This window comes from Scomber japonicus, chromosome 15 (genome assembly GCF_027409825.1).
Source record: "Scomber japonicus isolate fScoJap1 chromosome 15, fScoJap1.pri, whole genome shotgun sequence".
In the NCBI taxonomy this organism is placed as follows: Eukaryota; Metazoa; Chordata; class Actinopteri; order Scombriformes; family Scombridae; genus Scomber; species Scomber japonicus.
Window position 1 is genome coordinate 13,091,067 of NC_070592.1, and position 22,018 is coordinate 13,113,084.

At 41.7% G+C, this 22,018-nt stretch overlaps 1 protein-coding gene across 1 annotated transcript in view; it reads right to left on the reverse strand.

The window, feature by feature from the left end:
* Positions 1-20,699, reverse strand: part of efna3a (ephrin-A3a) — a 56,682-nt gene extending 35,983 nt beyond the window's left edge. The window contains exon 1 of the mRNA XM_053334550.1: positions 20,587-20,699. Coding sequence (XP_053190525.1) covers positions 20,587-20,699 — 113 coding nt within the window. The remainder of the gene's footprint in view (positions 1-20,586) is intronic.
* Between the last annotated feature and the right edge of the window lie 1,319 nt (positions 20,700-22,018).

A 22,018-nucleotide genomic window follows, 5' to 3' on the forward strand; every position in this document is an offset into this window, starting at 1 on the left:
TCATGTATGGTACAGATTGGCCTATAAGCTGTCAACTTGTGGTAGCGCATGGTGTGAGGCCGACAACATGTTCTGTTGCTTTTTTTCCCCAGCCACCTTCAACTTCCTGAGGCACAGAACATTTTTGAAGGCAGGGCTGAAAGAGGGCAGAGAAATGCAATTACTGGTAAATAGAGACTCCCTGCTACTGCAAATTTATCCAGGGTCCAGAAATTATTCCTCACAAGCCTGCTAGAGGTGTGTGTGTGTTTCTATGTGTGTACGCGCATGCCTGTGTGTGCGCGTCTCACATGGTGTGAATCATTGTGGCGGCGCCATTAAAGCTTATCAGACTCCAGTGGAGCTGCCAAGCTGTGGTCGGGTCTCTCCTCTCCCCCCTCCAGGGTGCCTCTGAGTGGCTGTGACTGCCGGTCGTTGCCCACTCACGCGCTCCCTTTCACCCTTGCTGGCTCTCGGGCAGAAAGGCAGAAAGGCTTTGGCAGCTTGATTCTAGGAGCTTTTAAAGACAAGTCAGTCTAATTCAGTTCTCACAATTCAGCGCTAATAACAGGTGGATAGGGTGTCTAAGCTGGGCACTGTGATAATGGTGCTGGTACATTGTGTGCCACGTTCTTCCGCCACCTGCTTTAAAGGCCCCATGAGATGGAAGTTACAGTGACTATTGTGACGTAGTTCCCAGTGAAACTAAATATTTGAGCAATATACAGATACAAGAGGAATTTAAATCAAATCCTTTGTATTTGATTGGACCACTAAAATGTGGGCGGAGACTGTTGGCTCCACACACAACCAAACCTGTTGCTAGATCAGGAGGATTAATTAACCAATTAATTAGACTACTACAATCCACAAATGGTAAAGTGCAGCTTTATATGACCGGTGTGGCTACATGCCCAAAGTCACATTAGATTGGATTCACTTTTGTAAATGCCCCTGAATGCAGGATAAGCCATCAAACATTTAAAACCATTATACAGGAAGAGGAAAGAAAGGGATTTTGATGTAAAAATACTCTCATACTGATTTTCTTTTACATACATGTGGCATATAACAAGCTACTGTATAAATGGACAATTAACAACGAGACATGGGATTAAAACTGGGAAAATGTATTTTTCATTTCATGAGGCGTTAAACCCTGTGTGCTCTCTCACCAACCATTTTCCTTCAACTGCCCACACTGCAGGTCCAAGTCTCCATTCAGAGTCACAGCTTTCTTCTGTAACACTTATAAGAGAATGACTTGTGATGGCTGATGGCAACTGTGACAACCTTCATTTTAGGAAATGTACACTACAGACTATATTGTGCTTTATGACAGCTCATTTAAGGACAAAACAGTATAGTGGCAGGAGTATTTCACTGTTCTGAATTGGGTTTTGAAGCACTGCTGTGTCTTGTGATTGATTAAAACTTCTTTTTTCCATATTCATTCCTTTAAAGTATGTGGGGCGGACAAAACCAAGGATACCAAATAGATGTATTCTATGTTTAAGACTGTAGCTATAGGCAAGGGCCTGACCATTCGGCTTCAAAAACAAGCAGTACAATGTTAAGATCAAAACTCACAGGTAACCTGTGAAGGGCAGAAAGGATTGGTGTAATGTGGTTGCTTCTCTTAGTCTGTGTTAGTCAGCGTTTTGTACCAACTGCGCTCTTTGGATGTTACACCTGCTGATACCAGAATAAAGAGCATTGCGGTAATCAAGTCTAGAGGAGATAAAAGCATGGATGACCTTCTCTAAGTCTGCAGATAAGAAAAACAGAATGACTTGATTTTGGTTAGCTATGTCAATTGGAAAAAGCAGGATTGCAACACTTCGGTCACCTGAGTATCGAAAGACAAAACGGAGTCAAAAATAATCCCTAGCTGTCCTGTATACGAAAATTATTAGATAAGGCACTTTCTCTTTCACTTTGAAATTCCCCTTATCCATTAAGTGCAATAAGCAGACTCATTTGTTTCAATGGCACTGTTGCAGAAACACATCAACAACTCAAAGCACTATGTCCTGTGAAATGACACGAACACAGCAGGCCCTCTCAAACAGTGAGAAAGCATGCCGCCGCTAATAACAGGATTAAGCAGCGTACCTCATATTTATATGTATACTCAATATTCGCGACAATTACCTGAACCCAAATCTCTTCCAAATCTATTCCAGGCCCTGAGTTGCAGTAAAATTAACAGATACTAGCGTATGGAAAATGTATCATAATGTATCCACAAATGGTAAAATACCTATTATTTTGCAATTGCAGCAGGGCAGGGAGCATGGTTGCCAGTTCTTCTAATGAAAAGAGAATCTGCCTGGTGTTTTTTTTTCTTTTCTCAGTGTTAAAAAATGCTTTTGTTCATGTGCAAGACAATTCTGTTTCCATCTATTATCAATACATTTCATATTGATTTTTCCAGTAGTAAATAATCAACAACTGCATGGAATGTGCAAACCAATTTCTTTGAGTAGATGTTGTGAACATTGTTTTTTATTATTGAGAGTATTGCCAAAATAACTGCATTTAGTATTAGCAGCACTTATGCACTCACAATCGATATAGCAAAATTCTTATCACAGTATGAAAGCTCCCTATTGTGTTTCATTCAATATATGATGTTCTCTTTTTCTTTTTTCCTTCTTTTTGGACAACAGAAAGCATAAATAGTGAAGTTCTGATAGATTTTCAAGAAAAACCGTTTAGTAAAATTATTCTAACAAAATAAACATCTTTCATTTTGTCAACATCTTGCAACCCTCATCAAGATAAAGGAGACAGAAAATCAAGCAATACATATAGGCCACTCACTTTTAAAATGTATTTTATGAGTTCCTTTACTCTTTCAGTGTAAGCCATAATATGTGAAGGATGTTTGTTTCAGCGTGTTTTCTAGCAAATGGGAGAATTCCCCTTTGAGCTGACATTACTGATTATATGTCTGTCCCAAAGAAGATAACCAGTCTCAAAGTCTTTGAAAAAATACAGAGCCAAATTCCCCCTTTCATTAGCAAACCTGGCAACCAAGTGCTCGGTCACCATCACTCTCTGACTGGAGAGTCAAAATGATGTGTCCCCCTTGGCTCATCACACAGAGACATCAGATGTCTGCCAAAAGTCTGCATGTGAACAAGATGTGCTCCATGCATTATTAATTTGTGAACAGTACTGTGTGTGTGTGTGTGTGTGTGTGTGTGTGTGTGTGTGTGTGTGTGTGTGTGTGTGTGTGTGTGTGTGTCTCTGCAAAAGTTTATCATTTTTATGTGTTTATCGATGCTGATGTCCATCCATTTCGCAAATATTCTGACTGAATGCAAAGTAGAAGAAACTGATGAGCAAGTACAATTTACAAAGCACTAGTCTTGAACTATTTCTGGATATATTATGAGATTTAATAACACAGAAGTAAAAGACACAAGAACGAAAGTACACTACCACAGTGACCGCAGGCCTATAACTGTAAGAAGAGACCAATAATACTTGTAATAAAATGCCTTCATCACTTCTTTTTGTCATGGTATTGCCATAAGTCCAGGGTGAAGCAATACACAAGCTCATAAAAAGCCATGTGACACTGGTGGCAAACTTGGCACTGGTGAAAACAGGAAGTGTGGAAAGGGTGTAATTTAGCTCAGGACATCCATCAATCCATCTGCTTGATTAATTAATCGTTTCTTGCATGCAGGCTTTCTTATTCATTATTTTAAGTGCCACAAGTTACTTTGGTCTATCTATCTATCTATCTATCTATCTATCTATCTATCTATCTATCTATCTATCTATCTATCTATCTATCTATCCATCTATCATCCATCCATCCATCCATCTATCTATCTATCTAATCTAATTAACATTATAGTGTATAAACATACTCAGAATTACAATCGGGTATTCAAGCAATCCAATCGATACCTATAATAGCTGAATTATTGCAATGTTAGTGCTTGATTGGCAACATTATGATAAAGACAAGGCCCCTTATGCAAAGTAAGAAAATGCCATTTCGAGCAGTTTATGTGTGGTGCTAATTTTTCATATTACCTTGACTGTCAGCATCAGGCCATACATGCCACACGTCATTGATGGGGTCATGCATTTTTCATAAGGTTGTACATGTATTTTAATGAGCAGGGCTGATGAGGTGTGCTACATTGGCATGGTGGACGGCCTTCACCACTCCCCCTCATTCACCATGTTCCTCACAACCTGTCAGTCAACCACTTCAAGGCCTCCTCACGTCTGTCTACAGTAGTATCCTCGAATATCAATCACACCAAAATCTTTGCATATTTTTGCGAGATAATTAAGAGGAGATTGCAACATGGTGCAGACGATCAATCTGCAAATCAGTGGACCAGATTAAATCCAAATTCCGACTCCGTTTCACAGATGGCAAACTAAACAGCCTAAACTGACAGAGATGCGTTTGGATGGCAAGTCGGATACCCCCCTGCCGGGTGGAGGAGCCCATGTCAGTGCCTGTGTGTAATTTGGAATTAATGGGACGGTAAAACTTTTAATTCAAAATCCCAGCCTTGGGGACAAACACATTTGCATACAAATGAACACAATTTCCTGTTTGTTCTGTATGCAAATACAAAAGAAGGAACTTACAGAGGGGCTGCCAGAGTTGAACAAGCACAGTGACTCTCGCCTGAGTGCAGAAAGCGTAGGCACCCAACCGAGCACTTCAAATACAGCTCTGTTTGAGATATCAGACTATGGCAGGGGTGAGCCAAGACCATCCTGAAGGACCGCATGGTCTTGTGGGGCTCCGGGTAACTTCTCTCTCCTCATCTCATTTACACCTGGAAATAACAACTGAGGTGAATCTTCCTCCGAACGTAAGAGGCAATTAAAGACTAGTGATCTGAGGTGGAAGAAGAGAGAAGGGTGCCCATCCCAGGGGCAGGATATGGCTGCAATGCTCTGAGTAAGAACTGGAATCATTTCCCAGTGTAATTAACAAATTACACCCCCTTAGACCTTTTTCTGGGGAAATACTATGCAATCTCCTAATGTAATTTTTGTATTAATTGCTGGTTTTCCCATACAATGGAGTGAGATAAGATTTTCTGAGTAATGCAAATAATTCCAGGCATGTGGTTTTTCAATAAAGGTTGCATAAATGCTTTGAATGTAAATGACACACATGAGGCCACGATCTGATAGCACATAGCCTAATTCATCACTGGAAGCATTAAAGAGACAGAAAGGGATGGGGGTGGGGGAACTTGTTTGCATTAACATAAATGACTGGCATGCTCGATGAGGAACAAACCCAAAGCTTGTTAAATTCGCCATCCACAGCAATCAGCTTGCCAGGTTGGATTTGGTTCAGACACTAAACTGTACTTAATGCCATGGTGTGTTATGTTTGCATTGTGTGGGAAGTGGCTTACTGAGGCAGGCAATACTTATTTACAGTTACACATTTTGAGTGACAGCCAGAATCGCTATTTTTCACAACAATATCTAGTCACTGACTGGCAGAAAAAGACACACACACACACACACACACACACACACACACACACACACACACACACACACACACACACACACACACACACCACCACCACCACCACACCACACCACAGTGCACTAAATAGCAGGATTTGTAATTAAGTCTCAGGTCGTAACTGAAATGACCCCAGACATCGGGATATGTTAAAAAGCAACCCGTTTCCCAATGACTTCTCATTAGTAGGCTCTGCAGCAGCTCCCCATGTACAATCCTCCCTTGGAACTCTGAAGGTGACACAGCAGTTACAGTGGACTTTGATGGGGCACTGGGGAGCTGTACTTCATATCACAGGACTGCTTCCTCTGCAGAGTAAAAGGTTTCAACAATCAGCGGCTGCAGCCATTTGGGAGGAAGGAGGGAAAATCTTCCTTCTCTGGCAGGGGGGAGGTGTTTTCTCCTTGCTTTCCATGCGACCAGAGGTAGACAAGTTCCAATTTCTCTGCCAGCAAACGAAAGATTAACCTCCTCCAGATCATTCCTGCCTGCCACAATATAATCCACTCCCTAAATCATTAATTAATTGAGTGTTTGCATCAACAGTAAATCTTGCAGATCTTCTAAAGGAGCGTCTGTCGTCTTCTCAGCATCTCACAACACTACTGTAAATCAGTGAGTTTGGGGGTCATCCATGCAAGGTCTGTAGACACTGCAGAGAAGTTACAGCTTCAACATGCCATCAGCTTATTAAAAGTGAGAACTGAAGCTGACTGCAGATATGTGGATGTGCTCAATTGACAGGTCAGATAGGATCAAGGTGCTTCCTCACCTACTAAGCCAATCCTCCGAACCAGGGATGGAAGCCAGCGCCCACGCTACTGGGCCTCCAGTTACCACCGGCCTGATCACATTCCGTATTCACTCGCCGACTGCGGGGCTGATTAAATCTGTATTTAATTGGATCAGATCTAGTCGTGATGGAGCGCTCCCCCCGGCGTTTAACCCACGGTCCTCTGTCAAGTGAGAGGGGGAAAAAAATACTGTGGGGGAATTAGGAGCGGGAAATGAATACCAATGATAGGCTGTGCTAATAGCCAGCGCTGGAGGAGTGGACCACACCTGCAGGGCTTTATAGAGAGGAATCAGAGTTACCGGCTTTTCTTTTCTATGCATGTGCATAGACACGCATGTGTGTGTGTGTAGCCCCTTTCTTCCTTGATTAGTCAAACAACACTGAGTTATTCAGGTCATACAAAGACATTTTCGGTTGATTAGCCATTTTATAAAAGTACATCACTCATAACTCAACAGTATTCAAAATCTCTCACCCAATCAAAACTTTAATCAATTTGTCATGATTACTATAAATGTATTTGGAAAAAGAAAGTGAAGAGCAAGCACATTTGCATAATTTCTCAATAGTCAATATAATTTTACAATTATTCTTCTAAAAAGAATCTTTAGTTGAGGTGAATCATAGGCTTACCGTGTGTGTGTGTGTGTGTGTGTGTGTGTGTGTGTGTGTGTGTGTGTGTGTGGTGTGTGTAGGCGTGTGTGCGCTCAAGCAAGATGTAAAGTATCTTCGAGCGGATTTACAGTGTATCTTGGTATAAATCACAGGGCTTATGGATGAAAAGCAGAAGATCTGGCATTTGGGTGTTGAAGTGTGAGTTGAGGTGTCTTGCTTCACAAAGATTGATGCCACATCTCACCAGAAAGAGCTCAGTGGTGGTATGAGCTGGATGCTGAGCTTATTGTAGGCCAAGCATCTCAGAGAATGAGTTTGTATTGAGGTGAAATTCTTCCCTACAATTTCACACTTATCATATAGACTGCTGGGTGAAACTTTTTTTTTTCAACTCTTTGAGATCTATGCTTTATCTTATTTTTTATAGCAGTGGCCTCAGGCAGGAGGGTTATATACACACTAAAACCAGTCCTGTTCCACTGGTCATTAAACAGCCTCTACTGAATAATTAAAAGTTTATTGCATTGCTCAAAGGCACCTTGACAGCAAACATTGAGGACGGAGCGTGGAGTGTTTCTCTTTCAGGAGTTCGCAACCACATCTTTCAACTCCATTGCCAGACCCTAACCCATGAAAGTGAGAGGGGCTGCATGTCCATGTAAATTGGAATGTAGGCAATGGTCAAATATGGATAAACTCCCAGGGGATACTGCTGTATTTTCAGGTATGGATATATAACCCCACACATTCACTCACCCAGTGTAGCCTTGTGCTGCTCAATTATGACACAATTACAATCACAACTATTTTAGTCAAAATAAGATCACAATTATTTAACACAAGTCAATTATTAAATTGACTTTGGAAACATTTTTTTGAACTTTCCCATGAAAATATAACTATTTAGCAATGGATTTCACTGAACTTTAATATAATTCAACTGAAAATTAATTTAAAAATAAATGCAAAAAATAAACCTACTGAAAAACTACTATACATATATTTAACTTATAGAAATAATTAATTACAATAAATTAGACCAAAAAAATTGAGACCATATTATTGTAGTGATTGTTAAGATGGAAGTTGTGTGAATGGTGATCAACACTAAAATAATCACTCATCATGGTACCCTAAGAAACAAGAGGTTTGACACAAATCATTTACTTGTATTATCCTGCAGTGTGTTTACATGCACTTGAGTAACCAGGTTACAGTCGATTTTCTCTTGAAAGTTGATTTCTTAACTGTCTCTGTAATCGGAGTATGGGATTAGTGAAACCTCATTTTCACAGGTAGATTTTACTTCCTGGGGAACACTGATTTCTCTGCCATTTATACATGTAACCAGTTCTCTAATCAGCTTTTTACAAGTAAGCATGCGCACAATAACAGACTGCAGACAGAAAAAGTGCAACACCAAGCAGCTGAATGAAAGGAGAGAGATGATAACAGGGAGTAAAGCATCCTCTTATCTAAAATAAAAGCATCAAAAGTGTGACTGCACCTAAAACAATGTAGCCTGCAGATGTCTTCATAAGTCAGTTTCCACCACTGAACATTTGACTGTTAAATTCAGACACATTCACACTGTGACAAAGAGCTCCACTCTGCATGTCCGTCTTTCAGTGCACTGTCAGGCAGCTCAGAAACACCATGCACTGCATTTATAAGTCAAGAAAAAATGAGAGCAGAATACAGCACAATAATTGTTTTATCTTAATTATCTTGTTTTCATAATCACTGGAAGCCAAAATCCTAATTAAAAATGAAATTTGATTAACCGCCCAGCCACCCTGCCGTAACCCCTTACCCTAACCTTTACCATCCCAACTAAATGCCTGACACTAACATTCACCCTAAACCCAAACTGAACTTAAACCTCGTTCTAATCTAAAACTAAGTCTTAAACCTCCAACTGGCCTTGTCCTAACATGAGGGCCGGCCAAAATGTCCTCTCTTTTCAACGGATATTTTCACTTTTAAGCTCTAAGACCTGTGTGGTCCTCACAAGAATAGACATACAAGTATACACATATACACACAGGCGCACACACATATTCGTAAGCATTCATTACTAATGGAGCTTGTTATTGTTCGAGAACAGTTTGTATTTGTACCAATCTTGTTACCTTATTATTTTTCCTTATTTTGATTCTGGACATTTATGGTGTGTTTTTATTTATATATATTTGGTTTTAAAAATACCATTTTCAGCATTACAGTCAGTAGTTTAAACATTAACTGTTTTTTATTTTTTTACTTTACCATAATAGCTTGATGCAAAACATGCAGTTAGTTTGTGTAACACATGTGTCAATGGGTTTAATTTCATTTTACTGATGAGAAGTTTATCGATTGTAACTTTTTTTTCTCTCACACAGAGAAGGTCACATTTCATTTCATTTAAGAGTCACATAAATTACCTAAGTTAAAAAAGAAACTTCTTCGTATTCATAATATTCACACCTTAAACTTATGGCTGAAATGCTCACAGTCAACCACGTCTACCTCTTCAGCCAACAATACAACAATTTCTTATTGCAAATACTTTTTTTGCTCACTTTTAATTGCCTCATTAGTGTTGTGACCAATCTGGGATATTGTTACTTTGTTATGAATAATGAATGCTCATATTTATTTCCAGTAAAATGTTGCCTGACCTGAGATTACCTCCTCAAAATAACCTATTAACAGTAAGCACCAAACTATGGCACTTGTTTAATGACAATACAGCAGTCAACGGTACGAACATAACTCAGTCAGTGCCATTACACCACCAGCGGTTCTCCAAACACTCAGGCTGTTATCTTTAAGTGACCTCCTTCCATCTCTTCAGAGGCCATGAACACAGTGTGCAGGTGTGTGATTAAAGGTGTCATTCCACCAGGTGACCTTGGGGGTCAAAGGAATTGTGGATAAATTACCTTGCAGAAGGCCAGACCTATATCGAACGCTTCAGAATGAACCACAAGGTTGATTGAAAAATGGATATTTGCATACAAGGCACTGAGCAGGGGCTGGACGAGCAGCAAACCCTGGCTCTCTGCTCGGGTGGAAGTGCCAACTCTGGGAGGGAACGAGTCCTCATTAAGCAAAAAAGCATAATTTTCTGATGCTTAGAGTTCACTATCCCTCTCCCTCACAATACAATAGGCCTGACACTAGTTTGAAAATATAAGCGAAACCTAACTAAAGAAACCTGTGCTGTGTGTTCAGAATGAACTGGGTTCTGCTCATAAATAATACATATAATGATAGATTGCTGATGAACTGTCTAATGAAGAGGAGGCTAGAGGGAGGGGGGCAGGGCTTTTGCTGACGAACAGCAAATTATTTTTTTTTTATAGATTTAAAGACCTCGCACACAGCACGATGCAGGAATGCTAATGTCCCTGGCATTTTTGAGAATGCTGTTATCTTCCTGGCACTGCACATTAGCTAGAGATATGGTTTCCTTGGCACTAATTTACCCCTATACAGAAGGCGCTAGAGGTTAGAATCAAAACTTAATGAAACCTCTAATTTGACCAAAAGTTCATTCCCGTTAGGGAAATTAAAGCCTGCTAATTAGGGATTACAACCTGTTTTATGAAATTTAAATGCCAAGTCACAAGTTGTTAGAGATATTAGGAAATCATAAAAAAAAGTACAAGTAAACTTTCTTTTAGCAGACTGGATTTATGTTGACAGCTTGATACAGTATTCCAATTTACATTATGCCTCCTGATCAAATGAAAACAGTAACAGCCAGAGACTTAATTATCAGTCTCTTTCTGTTTTCAATCATGACCCACAATGTTTTTAATGGCACTGAGGCTCCCTGAGAATAAACTTCTTGGTATAAGACCAATTTCCATAGAAGGAATCCATCTTCTGCAGTCACTGTGTCACACTTGCTTTTCTCGTCATAAACAACGACCGCAGGCTGTATATATTCTCTTCACTACATCATTTAACTCATAACAACATACTCCCTTGTTGTTCTCCATGCCACCATACTATAAGCCTATACTTCCTTTACATCTTCCTGTCATTTGCTATATGACGAATGCCATATTCATTTCCTGCGCCTCCTCCTCTCTTACGTTTCTGCCTCTGTGACAGGCCTGTTCTTGGTCCTGTCATTGCCTGTCACCTGTGACACAGGCTTCCACGAAAGACAGCATGTTTCTTCCTTGCATCATGTGGTAAATGAGCGCCACTTCCATCTCTCTCTCACCCCTCGATTCCTTTCTGCTCACGCAAATACATGTGCACACAGGCAATACACACACCTGCAGCTCCTTCTCTTCTCCTTCTTGCTGTAGATCCTGCCGCTGACAGGTGCTGGGAGGGCTTTCAGAGTCCTGACACAGCAGCAACTCAAAAATCAGTGAATGTGTTTGACTATGTGCCGATAATACAGAAAGAAGGAGATGCCGAGTGAATGAGAAAGACTGAAAAGAGAGTAAAAGAACCAGAGATAGATAGATAATGTGAGAAAGACAGTAAATGTTTGCTGTGTCTAAATCAGCAAGTGGAGCAGGTGCTGCAGGCCAGATCTCTACCTCCAGGCAGAATGATTTTGGTAATGAGAGAAGAACAAACAAGTCACCTCTAATAAACATATTTTAGCGAGCCAAACAAATGCTTAAATGCTGCTGAACTAGCTGGACAAAAAAAAATCTGCCAATGTGATATTGTGAGCTCTCACTGTTACATTGCCTTTCCAGTAGTTCTGGGCATTACAATTTGTTTCCTGCAAACACAACTCCTGATAATGAATCTATGAGAGTAAATTCTGCCATTGATGCAGTTGCTTATTCTGCATTTTTCCCTGTTTTTTTACAGCAGTGCCTCCAAGCTGCTTGCTCCAATACAGTACGCATGAGCACCAGCAGAAAGGTTGAGGTCTTTAAAGATACTCCACTTCCTGACACACCATTAATATTCTCTATACAGACTCTTCCTCTCCTCTACATACGAATACCCTTCCTCCCTCCCCCTATCTCCACATCAACATCCACCCCTATGCCTTTACATCTCTGCACTGCCTTATATCTACCTCCTCCTTTTTTTTTTGGTACGCTCCCCTCCCCCATCCTGACTGTCTTTCCCTTCCTTTTGGTTATTTTTTGTCGTAACTTTCTTTACCACTTACTCTTCCTCTTCCTCCTGGGAAGTGGCACAGAATCGCTTTAAGTGCTGCAAAAGCAAATCTATTTATCACAACCATCTATCTCTTACTGTACATATACTTTATGCAATGCTGAAAGACACACTTACATGCACAAACACAGGGGCCGCGGATGAAGAAAAGCACAGCTCATCTCATGTGTACTTACAGGCTGTACTAGAAAGACAGGTGCATGTGCGGTGAGCGAAAGGATTTCTAAATAATGACACATTATACTGTATGTGATTCACTCTTTCAGTAGAAATAGAGTGATAAATTAAAGGGAGGTAAATGGGCGGTAGTGCCCACTCTCCTCCCACGCACGGCAATGCGGTTGAGCGAAGCGGTCTTTAGGGACTTCCCATTGACTCCACGCAAGGTGAGAATGGAGCAGGAACAGAAGGCTGAGCAAAAACACTTCAAACAGCACGGCAGGAAGACAGAGAGGGCTCCTGCTCCGCGAGGCAAACGCAACCAACAGAAAAGGAAACACAGGCATGAGGGAGAGACTGACCAAAAGAGACAGAGAGGGCCAAGACAAGGAGACAGAATCATTACTCTGCTTTCACCAACAATCAATCAAACAAACGTGTATGCATGTGCACACACATTTACCCAGAGAGACAATGAGACAGCCAGACACACACAGAGAATGAGAGAACACAGCAGGACATTGATATTCTATACACCCACACACAGCATGGTGAAGATCTGGACCCGACTCTGCGTGTCTTTCAGTTTTACACACGCTGGTCTAGACACAGTCCCATGCAGCATTACACAGGTTGTTACCGTCACAAAACACCATGTAAGTCATTTTCTGACACATGCTGTACACACAAAGTAGATGTTTTGTAAGAGATGGTGGTTTCAACACTATTACAGTCATGAGAACGACCACACACAGATGCCGTCTGTACATCACCCAAAGCAACCCAAAAGCAGCTGAACAAACCAAATAAATACCTTTACAAACAAAGCATTGCTGCCGATTGGTGTATAGCCAGAGGAGGATTTGCACTGTTTAAACAAGGGAGCATGGTGAACAGGTAGACTAATGCTATATATTTTTTCATTAATAGTTAAGAATTAAAAATTTAGTGATAACAAGCAGGGCACCAACCCTTCTTGCCCCCCCTTAAGTCATCCCCCCCTGGCTGTAACAAATGCAAATAACAGACTGTACTGTAGAGCTGCTTCTCTTACCACCACTACACACTGAGAGATAGAGAGAGAGAGAGAGGGAGAGAGAGAGAGAGAGAGAGAGAGAGAGAGAGAGAGAGAGAGAGAGAGAGAGAGAGAGAGAGAGAGAGAGAGAGAGAGAGAGAGAGAGAGAGAGAGAGAGAGAGAGAGAGAGAGAGAGAGAGAGAGCAAGAGAGAGAGAGAAAAGGCAAGGGGAAGAGAAAAGGAATCCCCCCCCATGCTAGTAGTGCGAGATGAGTCACCTACTGTCCATATAGATCAATGGGAAAGAACACCAGGAAGCAAAGAAATGCATGTGTGTGAGTAGAGAGACATGATTATGCATGTGCTGTAGTTCATGTATTAACCATTACTGAATTTACACATCAAGGCGGCAAATGAATTCCAAATAGATTTTTGATGCAGACCAACACGAGACCTGATTAAATGATGAGGTTGAAGATATGGAAACATGGATGAGAAGAAAGGAGTGAGGCAGCACTGTCTGACTAAGTTTTACTCTGATTCACAGACTTTGTATTGCGTAATGAATTGTGTGCTCAGGTCAGATTACAGTACCAGTTACCTGCTCTCTCCAAAATGTGTTTTATTTCTTGACTCTATGTAGCTTTCTGCACCACACAGAGTATTTAAATATCTGCAAATGTAAAAATTTGAGTAGCACAGCCCTCCAGCATCCTCACAGTTTTCACTTCCATTTTTTTTTTCTTGCCAGTATGTAGCTTTCCATCCAATCCACTTACATCACACTTTCAAGCTCTAAAGACTTTTGCTATCATATTTGTAATAGAACAGTTTCGCTTGAAGATATCCTGATTTAAATGTTCCCTCTAACAATATAAGAGGGACACATTAAGCCACTGGAGGTGGTGGCTGCTTCTGCTGAAGGGTCAAATTACTTTTAGTCATTCTGGATACACAGAGCACTGGAGAGGGATTTCAATTTTCTTCAAATATTCTCATTACAGAGATGACGGCTGCCAAAGGGTCTCAGACCTTCATATAATTACATCTTCAATAGGAAAAATCTCAATTATAACAGAATACCTAATTATCACACTGCCCATATTGGAAATTGCCCTCGTATGAAAGGAAAACTGGAGCCGTATCATCCACTAAGCTGTGAGGACAGTTTCCACTTCTCATAACACCGCTGTTGTTAAGCACCCAAGAGCATTAGAGGGAAGACCTGTCACGGCTCAAGACCTGAAGGGAATGAACAGAGAACAAGATATGACAGAGCACAAACCTGTGTCCTTGCTCGCCGCCTTTTTTATGAAGGGACACTGATAACTCTGAGGGCGCCAGTCAGTGCAAAATACCACCTCAATTGCCATGCCTCAGAAGAGGCCTTCTGCTTCAATAACAAAACAAATTATTTTGGCCAACTGCTGTGGCTGCCATATCGTTTTCCGGGCCATGTAGCGTAACAAGGCCCATTTCCCAAATAATCAAACTCTAGCCAGTGACCATCCACCTATCAACAGCTTTGATCTTTTTCCTACATGGCAGCCATTTCCATCATAGCAGCAATGTAATTTCCCAGTGGGTAACTGGCACTGCGGTGCGGACTCCCAGTGTAATGTGCTGTGGAGCCACCATTCAAAAGTTGGAAAGCCCTCTTTGTAGAAAGCATTTGCATTCAAATCATTGAGTCTGAAATTGGTTCTACCTGTTGGGATCAGGACTATCTCCTGTGGGTTCCCACTGCCAGTTAAGTGCAGTTTTTATAACCTTGGAGCACAAGGAATGCTAATGGCTTTTGATGGCATATGAGGGGCTGACTATGTTTTTCTTTGGACTCTTCAGAAGAAAGTAGCATTCGCCCTCACCTGGGAAAGCTCTTAAATGAGTCCCATGGCACTTTCCCATCAGAGCCAATGAACAGGCAATAATAGCCCAGTAAACCTCAAAATTTCTCACAATAATAAAGCTGAGAAGGGTTACCAAGGTACCTTGGACGTCAAGAGGGGCCAGAGAGAAATAAAGAAGAGAGAACATCAACATTGGGGACTTTATTTTGACTGAGTAATAATTAAAGTTTTCACAATTTGCTTTCGGTTTATATCTATTAAATTCCAGGTTGATTACTGTACCTGCCACCTCTAGAGGTTTTCTCTGTATTCCCACCCACCTTTTAATTTAACTCACTGCACTGTGGAGTAAAATTAGTGTTTACCAAGAGTAACAGCCCAGAATGAACATTAATGTGTTTGGGCTATTTTTTTAATTGCATCTATGTTTGACAGTTTTGCAATTAATTGCATCTATGTTTGACCGTAAGGGTGGAGATGTACCTAAAATACAAAAAACAATTCTTCAGTCATGAGATATTTTTTCCTTGGCTTGCTTTGAAATGGTATGCTGATGAACAGTGAGACAGGTTCTCAACCAAGCTTTCGATATGTTAAATGAACAGATCTGATTTACAGCTCAGCAGATGTAATTTACAGTTCAAGCCTAAGACCTTTTATTTTTATCTTGCAGGTTAGTAACTTACAGTTTGTTAGGTCCCCCAGACTTATTATAACTCATCTTCTTTCATCTGTGCTCAGCCTCATATTTTTTTAACCGCTCTCTTCTCTGAGTCTGCTGCTGCCATACCAAGGCCTTGTTTTGTGTAGATATAGTTAAAGCCTCCACGGAGCATGAACCCTTGAGCAGTGACTGACAAGTCTGTAATAATCAATTCTTAGGCATGCTGTTCCAAGGCAATACTTGATCTGAGCCTCCCGAGCTGAGCTCAGAATATTTCATGGCAATTTACTGACACTGTGAAATCAAATTAAAAATGCATTTGGACATTGATCACCTGATGCACCCAGATTGATTACTGCCCAGAAAGCAACCTTGTTGTGTTTTTGTTCGGCCAGCTCAGGGTCCATCCACCTTCCCCTACCATATAAATGTATTGATCCCCACATCCACTCTTGGATCTATATAAACCATTAAACATCCTTTCAGTGTTTCTCCATCCATTTACGTGACTCATAACAATTTTCAATGAGCTAAAAATGGCTAGCACACCGCTTACCACACTAGTGCAGGTCTGCAGCATAATGAAACCAGGTGATAATGTCAAGTTATCCACCCATTTAACAGCGTGGCTCATCAACGTAACCTCCTGGATGTCTAAGCCAGATAAAGAATATAAAGCATTCACATATTCACAAACAACTTGAATAGTTGGAGAGGAAAATACTTCATTAGAGTTGAGGAGACACGTTTAGTTAAAAAACATACCAAAGGTCAGTTTTCACTTTTCAATCAGTGTTATTCTAATTTAACATAACTACGTCTAGGGGAAAAAATGACACACTATCTAATGGTGTTTGAGGAGCTTGTGCTTTACAATGAATGTGAAGGATGAAATTGAATGCCAGTAAATAAGATGCATTTGTGAGTAAAATTGCAGAGACAGACCAAAGACGGAGCTGCAGGTGGATGGACAGGCATGTAATCAGGTAGCAAATCCGCTTCTCTCCTGTATGCTCCGTATGTGCCGTGCTCGCTGGGCAGAGGGGCAGGTGAATGGCGGAGGCTATTGTCTCTGAGCATTGGTCCACATGAATGACCAAGCCTGTGTCCACATTAGCACAGATCAACTCCCTTGGGTATCATCTCCTTAGAAAACAGCAGCTCCAGCAAATTCGCCCAAATAACCTAACTTCCATATCCGGTAAAACCCGCGCTCTCTTTCACCCTTCCTGACTTTTGGCCAACTCAATCAATCTTTCCCTCGCTTGTTTCCCCTGAAAGACTGCTCTGCTTTCCACCTTTCCAGCATGTTCTCCTTCCAATCTCTCCATAACACCCACCTCTTTCTCTCTGTAATATTCTTCACACTTTGAATCCTTCTATCTCCCTCCATCTATCTTCAGATTCCCCTTTCTCCATCACTCACTCTCCATTTTCTTCATTTCTCAGTAACGATTCATTCCACTGCAACAAAATATCTACAAACTTTTCCCTGTAGGATGTCAGGGTTCTCCTCTGTCCCACAGGGAACCATATTCAAGTCTAGCTGGGTCTCTGCACACCCACACAGACCAACCTGGCAGTTAATGAGCCTGTTGAGTAAGACGGCACCTCGATTCAACATTGATCACCAGGCCTGCGTACCTCGAACTCTCAGAGAAGCTATTTGTCAAGGTGATAATTTATTTTGCAGCACCGGATATGGTGTGCCAGGGATCAGGTTGTTTTTTCTTCGTTGGGTTTAGGGGCCTGACAGACACCATTTCAGGTCCAAATCGGCTTCATAATGTGAGTCATATGAGACATGCAGAGCTGTAACTCACCAAGGATCAACTACACACAGTGAAAGGCAACTTTCATCTCACTGGACAGGCACGGAAATGGCAATATAGCAAAGAGATGGATGCTACATTTTCAAATTTCCTGCTATTCCTTCCCACATGTGTGCAAAGACTTTTTACTCTGGTGTCCTGTTACGTTATGAGCATTAGTGGATACACTGTGTGACTTAAAGAAGGAGTGGGAAAGTGAATGAAAGCCACACTGTTGTTTTGATCCTGCTGACATGGGGTGCCCAATTATGGAGATGCGGCCTGCCTAACCAGTGAGGCCAAACACCTGATGGGAGGAGGTGGCAGGAGCATAGGACGCTGCTTGTGGGTAGGCGAGGCTACCGCAGAGCACCGCTGCTCCCGCGTGCTCTCAAGATGTTCCACATCTCCCCCCTCTAATTGGCAGATGGCCTCAGATGCGAGATGATTTAATGGCCTGCGTGTGTGTTTTTTCCTGCCTCAGTCAGCCATTAGCAGGGACATCTGTAACGAGTTGGCCAAGCACACTGCTGTGAGCGGAAGCTGAGAGCAACACTTTCTAATGGGGGGTAGTGCGGTCGTGACGGACTTGGGTGGTAATCAAAGCACTCTGAGCTATTTCTTTGGGTTATGATAATCGAGACATCTCGTTTCAAATTGTCCGAGGCAGAGGAAAAAGCTATAATAAATCGTCTGATGTTGTTTACCTCAGAAAAGCAGCAAAAAATCAAACAGCACAGTATTACCGGGTATCAACTGTGTGACAATCTCCTTTTGACTTTCAATACACCAGAGCAAGACATTTCTAGCTGAGCGTTATCATAAAAAGCCATTTTCATGGCTTTGGCACAAACAGCTTGACTTCCAAGTGATCCCATTTCTTGCAGCTGTGCCGTAACCATCTGCGCTGAATGCTGCACTCAAGGGTAAAACATTAAGGCCTCAACCAGTGTTTGGCCCTAAAGGCCTCTGGTTTCTGGCTCTCTGTTGCTGCCTTCATTTCTTACTGCTCCCTCCTGAGCTCGTCTCTGTAACCAGAGCTGGATGAGGGAAGGAGCTGCATCGTTGAACAAGCGAGGCCTTCAGCTGGTTCTCTATGTTGACAGAGTGGTGGAGAAGTGGCTCGGAGCCGAAGGCCTTTTAAAGCTTGATGGCTATCAGTATTCTTGCCATAGGCTCTGAGGATTTGTCTGCTACCTGCAAACTGGGTCAGTTTTTGCATTATTTTAGAGATTTGTATCTCACCGCGGAGAAAGAAAAGGTTGTGCACATGCAGGCATGTAGACCCACCTGCACTTTGTCTCTTTCTCTCTCTATTTCCCTCCCTCTCTCCCCTTCTCAGACACACACTATTCTGAATTCATTAATATGAGCATATATTTGTCATTTTGCCACATAAATGTCAATTTAAAGCCACAAAATGTGCTAACACTGTAATGAATGATTAAACTGAGCAACCATACTCATGCTGTGAAAATCATTTTAGACATAGAGCAGCATACTGCGGAAAGACTAATTAAAATTGATAAATAGGACTAATAGTGATTATGACATGCAGAACTTCTATAGCGCTTTAAAGCAAGTAAGTCCTGCTTAATATACCCTTTCTCTATTCATGTCACACTGATGGGATTAACTGCAGTCATAAATCTAAAGCAGTTTTGAATATGACTGCATTCACACATAAACATTAATGAGGAACTGGCAGTGCCACACCACCTTCCCATCAGTTTTTTACAGCAGTTTTTGCACTGTTCGACTTTAGGAAACCTTCAAATATTTGAATGAACCCACCATCCATATGTATTCAAACAACTTTCATACAATTTCTAAGTCTAATCATCTACTGTGTGTACTCTCAGCTGAGAGCCTGGGAGGTGAATGAAGGACCAAGAGCAGATGGGGGGGCGGTAATGAGATGCGGAAAAAAAGGGAATTGAGGGGGACAGGCCGGCTGGTGAGACACAGTAGAAAAATAAGAGAGGGAAGAAAATAACCAAGTATGAGATAGAGAGAGGCGATAGGAGAGACCCGTGTCTGAGGTGAATACAAATGGACAGAGGAGGAACACAGATAGAGAAGACGGAGGAGGAAGAGGAGAGGAGTGGGGGGCAAAGAGGGAGGTTGTGTGAGGAGAGGAGATAAAAGAATGTGAGAAAGATGGATTCACTGTTGGCTAATGAGAAGACAAAGGCTGTAGAATCCACATCGATCTCTGCCCCACAGCAAGCTGGCTTTATAGCTCACAGGTAGAGAGACTGGGGAAGCTTACCTGAGGTAAGCAACCATAGTGTTGTAGGAGGAATCACAGTCCAAGGATAGACTCAGATGTGTGTGTGTGTGTGTGTGTGTGTGTGTGTGTGTGTGTGTGTGTGTGTGTGTGTGTGTTTGCGTGAGTGAATGAGTGCATACATTACAGGTAATGTGTCTGTGTGTGGCAAGCATACTTATTATCTGTGTATGTGAATTATGTATCTGTGCTGCAAGGGGGGGTGATCGACAACGAAAAAATGAGAGCATGGCAAATGAAAAGATGACTGCTTAAATGAGTCATTATTGTTCAGCAGTAGATGGATGGACTAATGTGAGATAAAAATCAAATATTTATAGCAAACCACTCTCTGCATGCTGTGTGGAAAGATGTGGAAACAGTTTGCCTGTGCAGATGCATTATTCAAACTGATTAAATGACCGGAAAAGAAAAAAATATGAGGTACAAAATTATTCAAGAGATGACAAGATGCAACATTTTATGAGACTTGACTATCACAGAGACAATCAGGTGATGCCTTATCTAAAATGGAAATGGAAATGGTCTTATTGTTTGGTAGTTACTTAATATAGGTATTTCAGTGGTGTTTCACAGCCTTCATGCTGGAACTTAAAGACACATAGCTGCAGACGATGAACACAGTCTTTTAAGCAAGTTATCAGCGCAGGTGCATATCAACAAGGAGGAACACAAGTGAATTTGCATTGAACACGGACAGGGCTGCAGAGAGCCACTTACAGTAGGTTTGAGCTGTTCCAGTACACTGCATGCCGGTCGCTGGCTTTCGACAGGTGTAAGTTTGCAAGCGCCAGCGTGATGAGGCTGAGAGAAAATAACGTTGCGAGAGCCATAATCCCTCCGGTGCTCGTCCAGCGCTGGTTCCCCTCTCTTCCTTCTGCGTCCCCGCTCCTTCAGTCCCAGGCGACGTGTCGTTCACAACATCCCAGCGGTCAAAAACGCCTTTTCAAGTTCCCAGTTACCTTAACAACGGGTTGAATCAGGGTGACTTATGACTGCTTACGTGTTCATCAACTCAAATCCCATCGCGACGAGACCCATTTGGGCATCTTTACTTCTTTTTCGGTGCGCACTTTCTACTCACTCCTTCTTTTGTTGGGTAATTCTGCAAATCTTACTAATGATAAGGCAGGAGAGGTTTCCACATTCAAAGGTTGACAGCTGAGGTCGGTGTTTATTGTTCTTCACACAGCTTTAAAGTCGCATCCAAGCCCCGCTGGACCCCCGTTGAAAGGTTTGTGTACCTGCCTCTCCTCTCATCATCATCATCATCATCAGCAACAGCAGCAGGAGCAGGAGCAGTACTAGCAGCAGCAGCAGCCACACGCTGCGCACACAACGCTACAAACCCGCCCTCTGATGGCCGAGATGCGCTCACATGTCCATCTATGCTGCTGCCCCGCCCCCTCACAACATCCACCGTGTGTGTGTGTGTGTGTGTGTGTGTGTGTGTGTGTGTGTGTGTGTGTGTGTGTGTTTAGAAGGTTTAAAATGATAATTAGGACAAAGTTTCTTTCAGGATAGAAATTATAATAATGGTTTGTTTGGTTTATAGTGAAGGTGGGGATTAGGACCACAGTAGGTTTAGCTGTAGGCAGACATTAACACACCATCCAAATCACATCTAGCTACTTTTAATAGTTGATAGGCTGCACTGGAATTAACACAGGAATTGAATAAATTTGATATAGGCCTACCAGACAAATTCAAGGAAAAACACAGCTTTCATTATAGTCAAAAGGCCAGAACAGATTCAGTGCACCTTGGTATAGATTTAACAAGGCTCAGGAGGGATGAACATCATTAATTCTTCCAAATGACATTTCCCAATTTAGTGTTTTGATGATTGTGGAGGAGAGAAGTGTCTGACTACATAATATCAACCCAATGATAGCCCAACCACAGCTTGTAAAAGAATTGGGTGGTCAGGGTTGTCCAACATGAAATCTGTCATGTCTCTCAGCCAAATCAAGAATTTATGACTTTATAATCGTCTAATTTGACACAGAGACCATGTGAAACAGTATTTTAAAAATCATGTAGTCTGATTGATGTATGACACACTGGTCCAACATCTCCCAAAGCCTTTCAACTTGTTGAATGTGGAGACTGTGAAAGCTGAGGCACAGGATTCAAATGATTTTCATCAAAC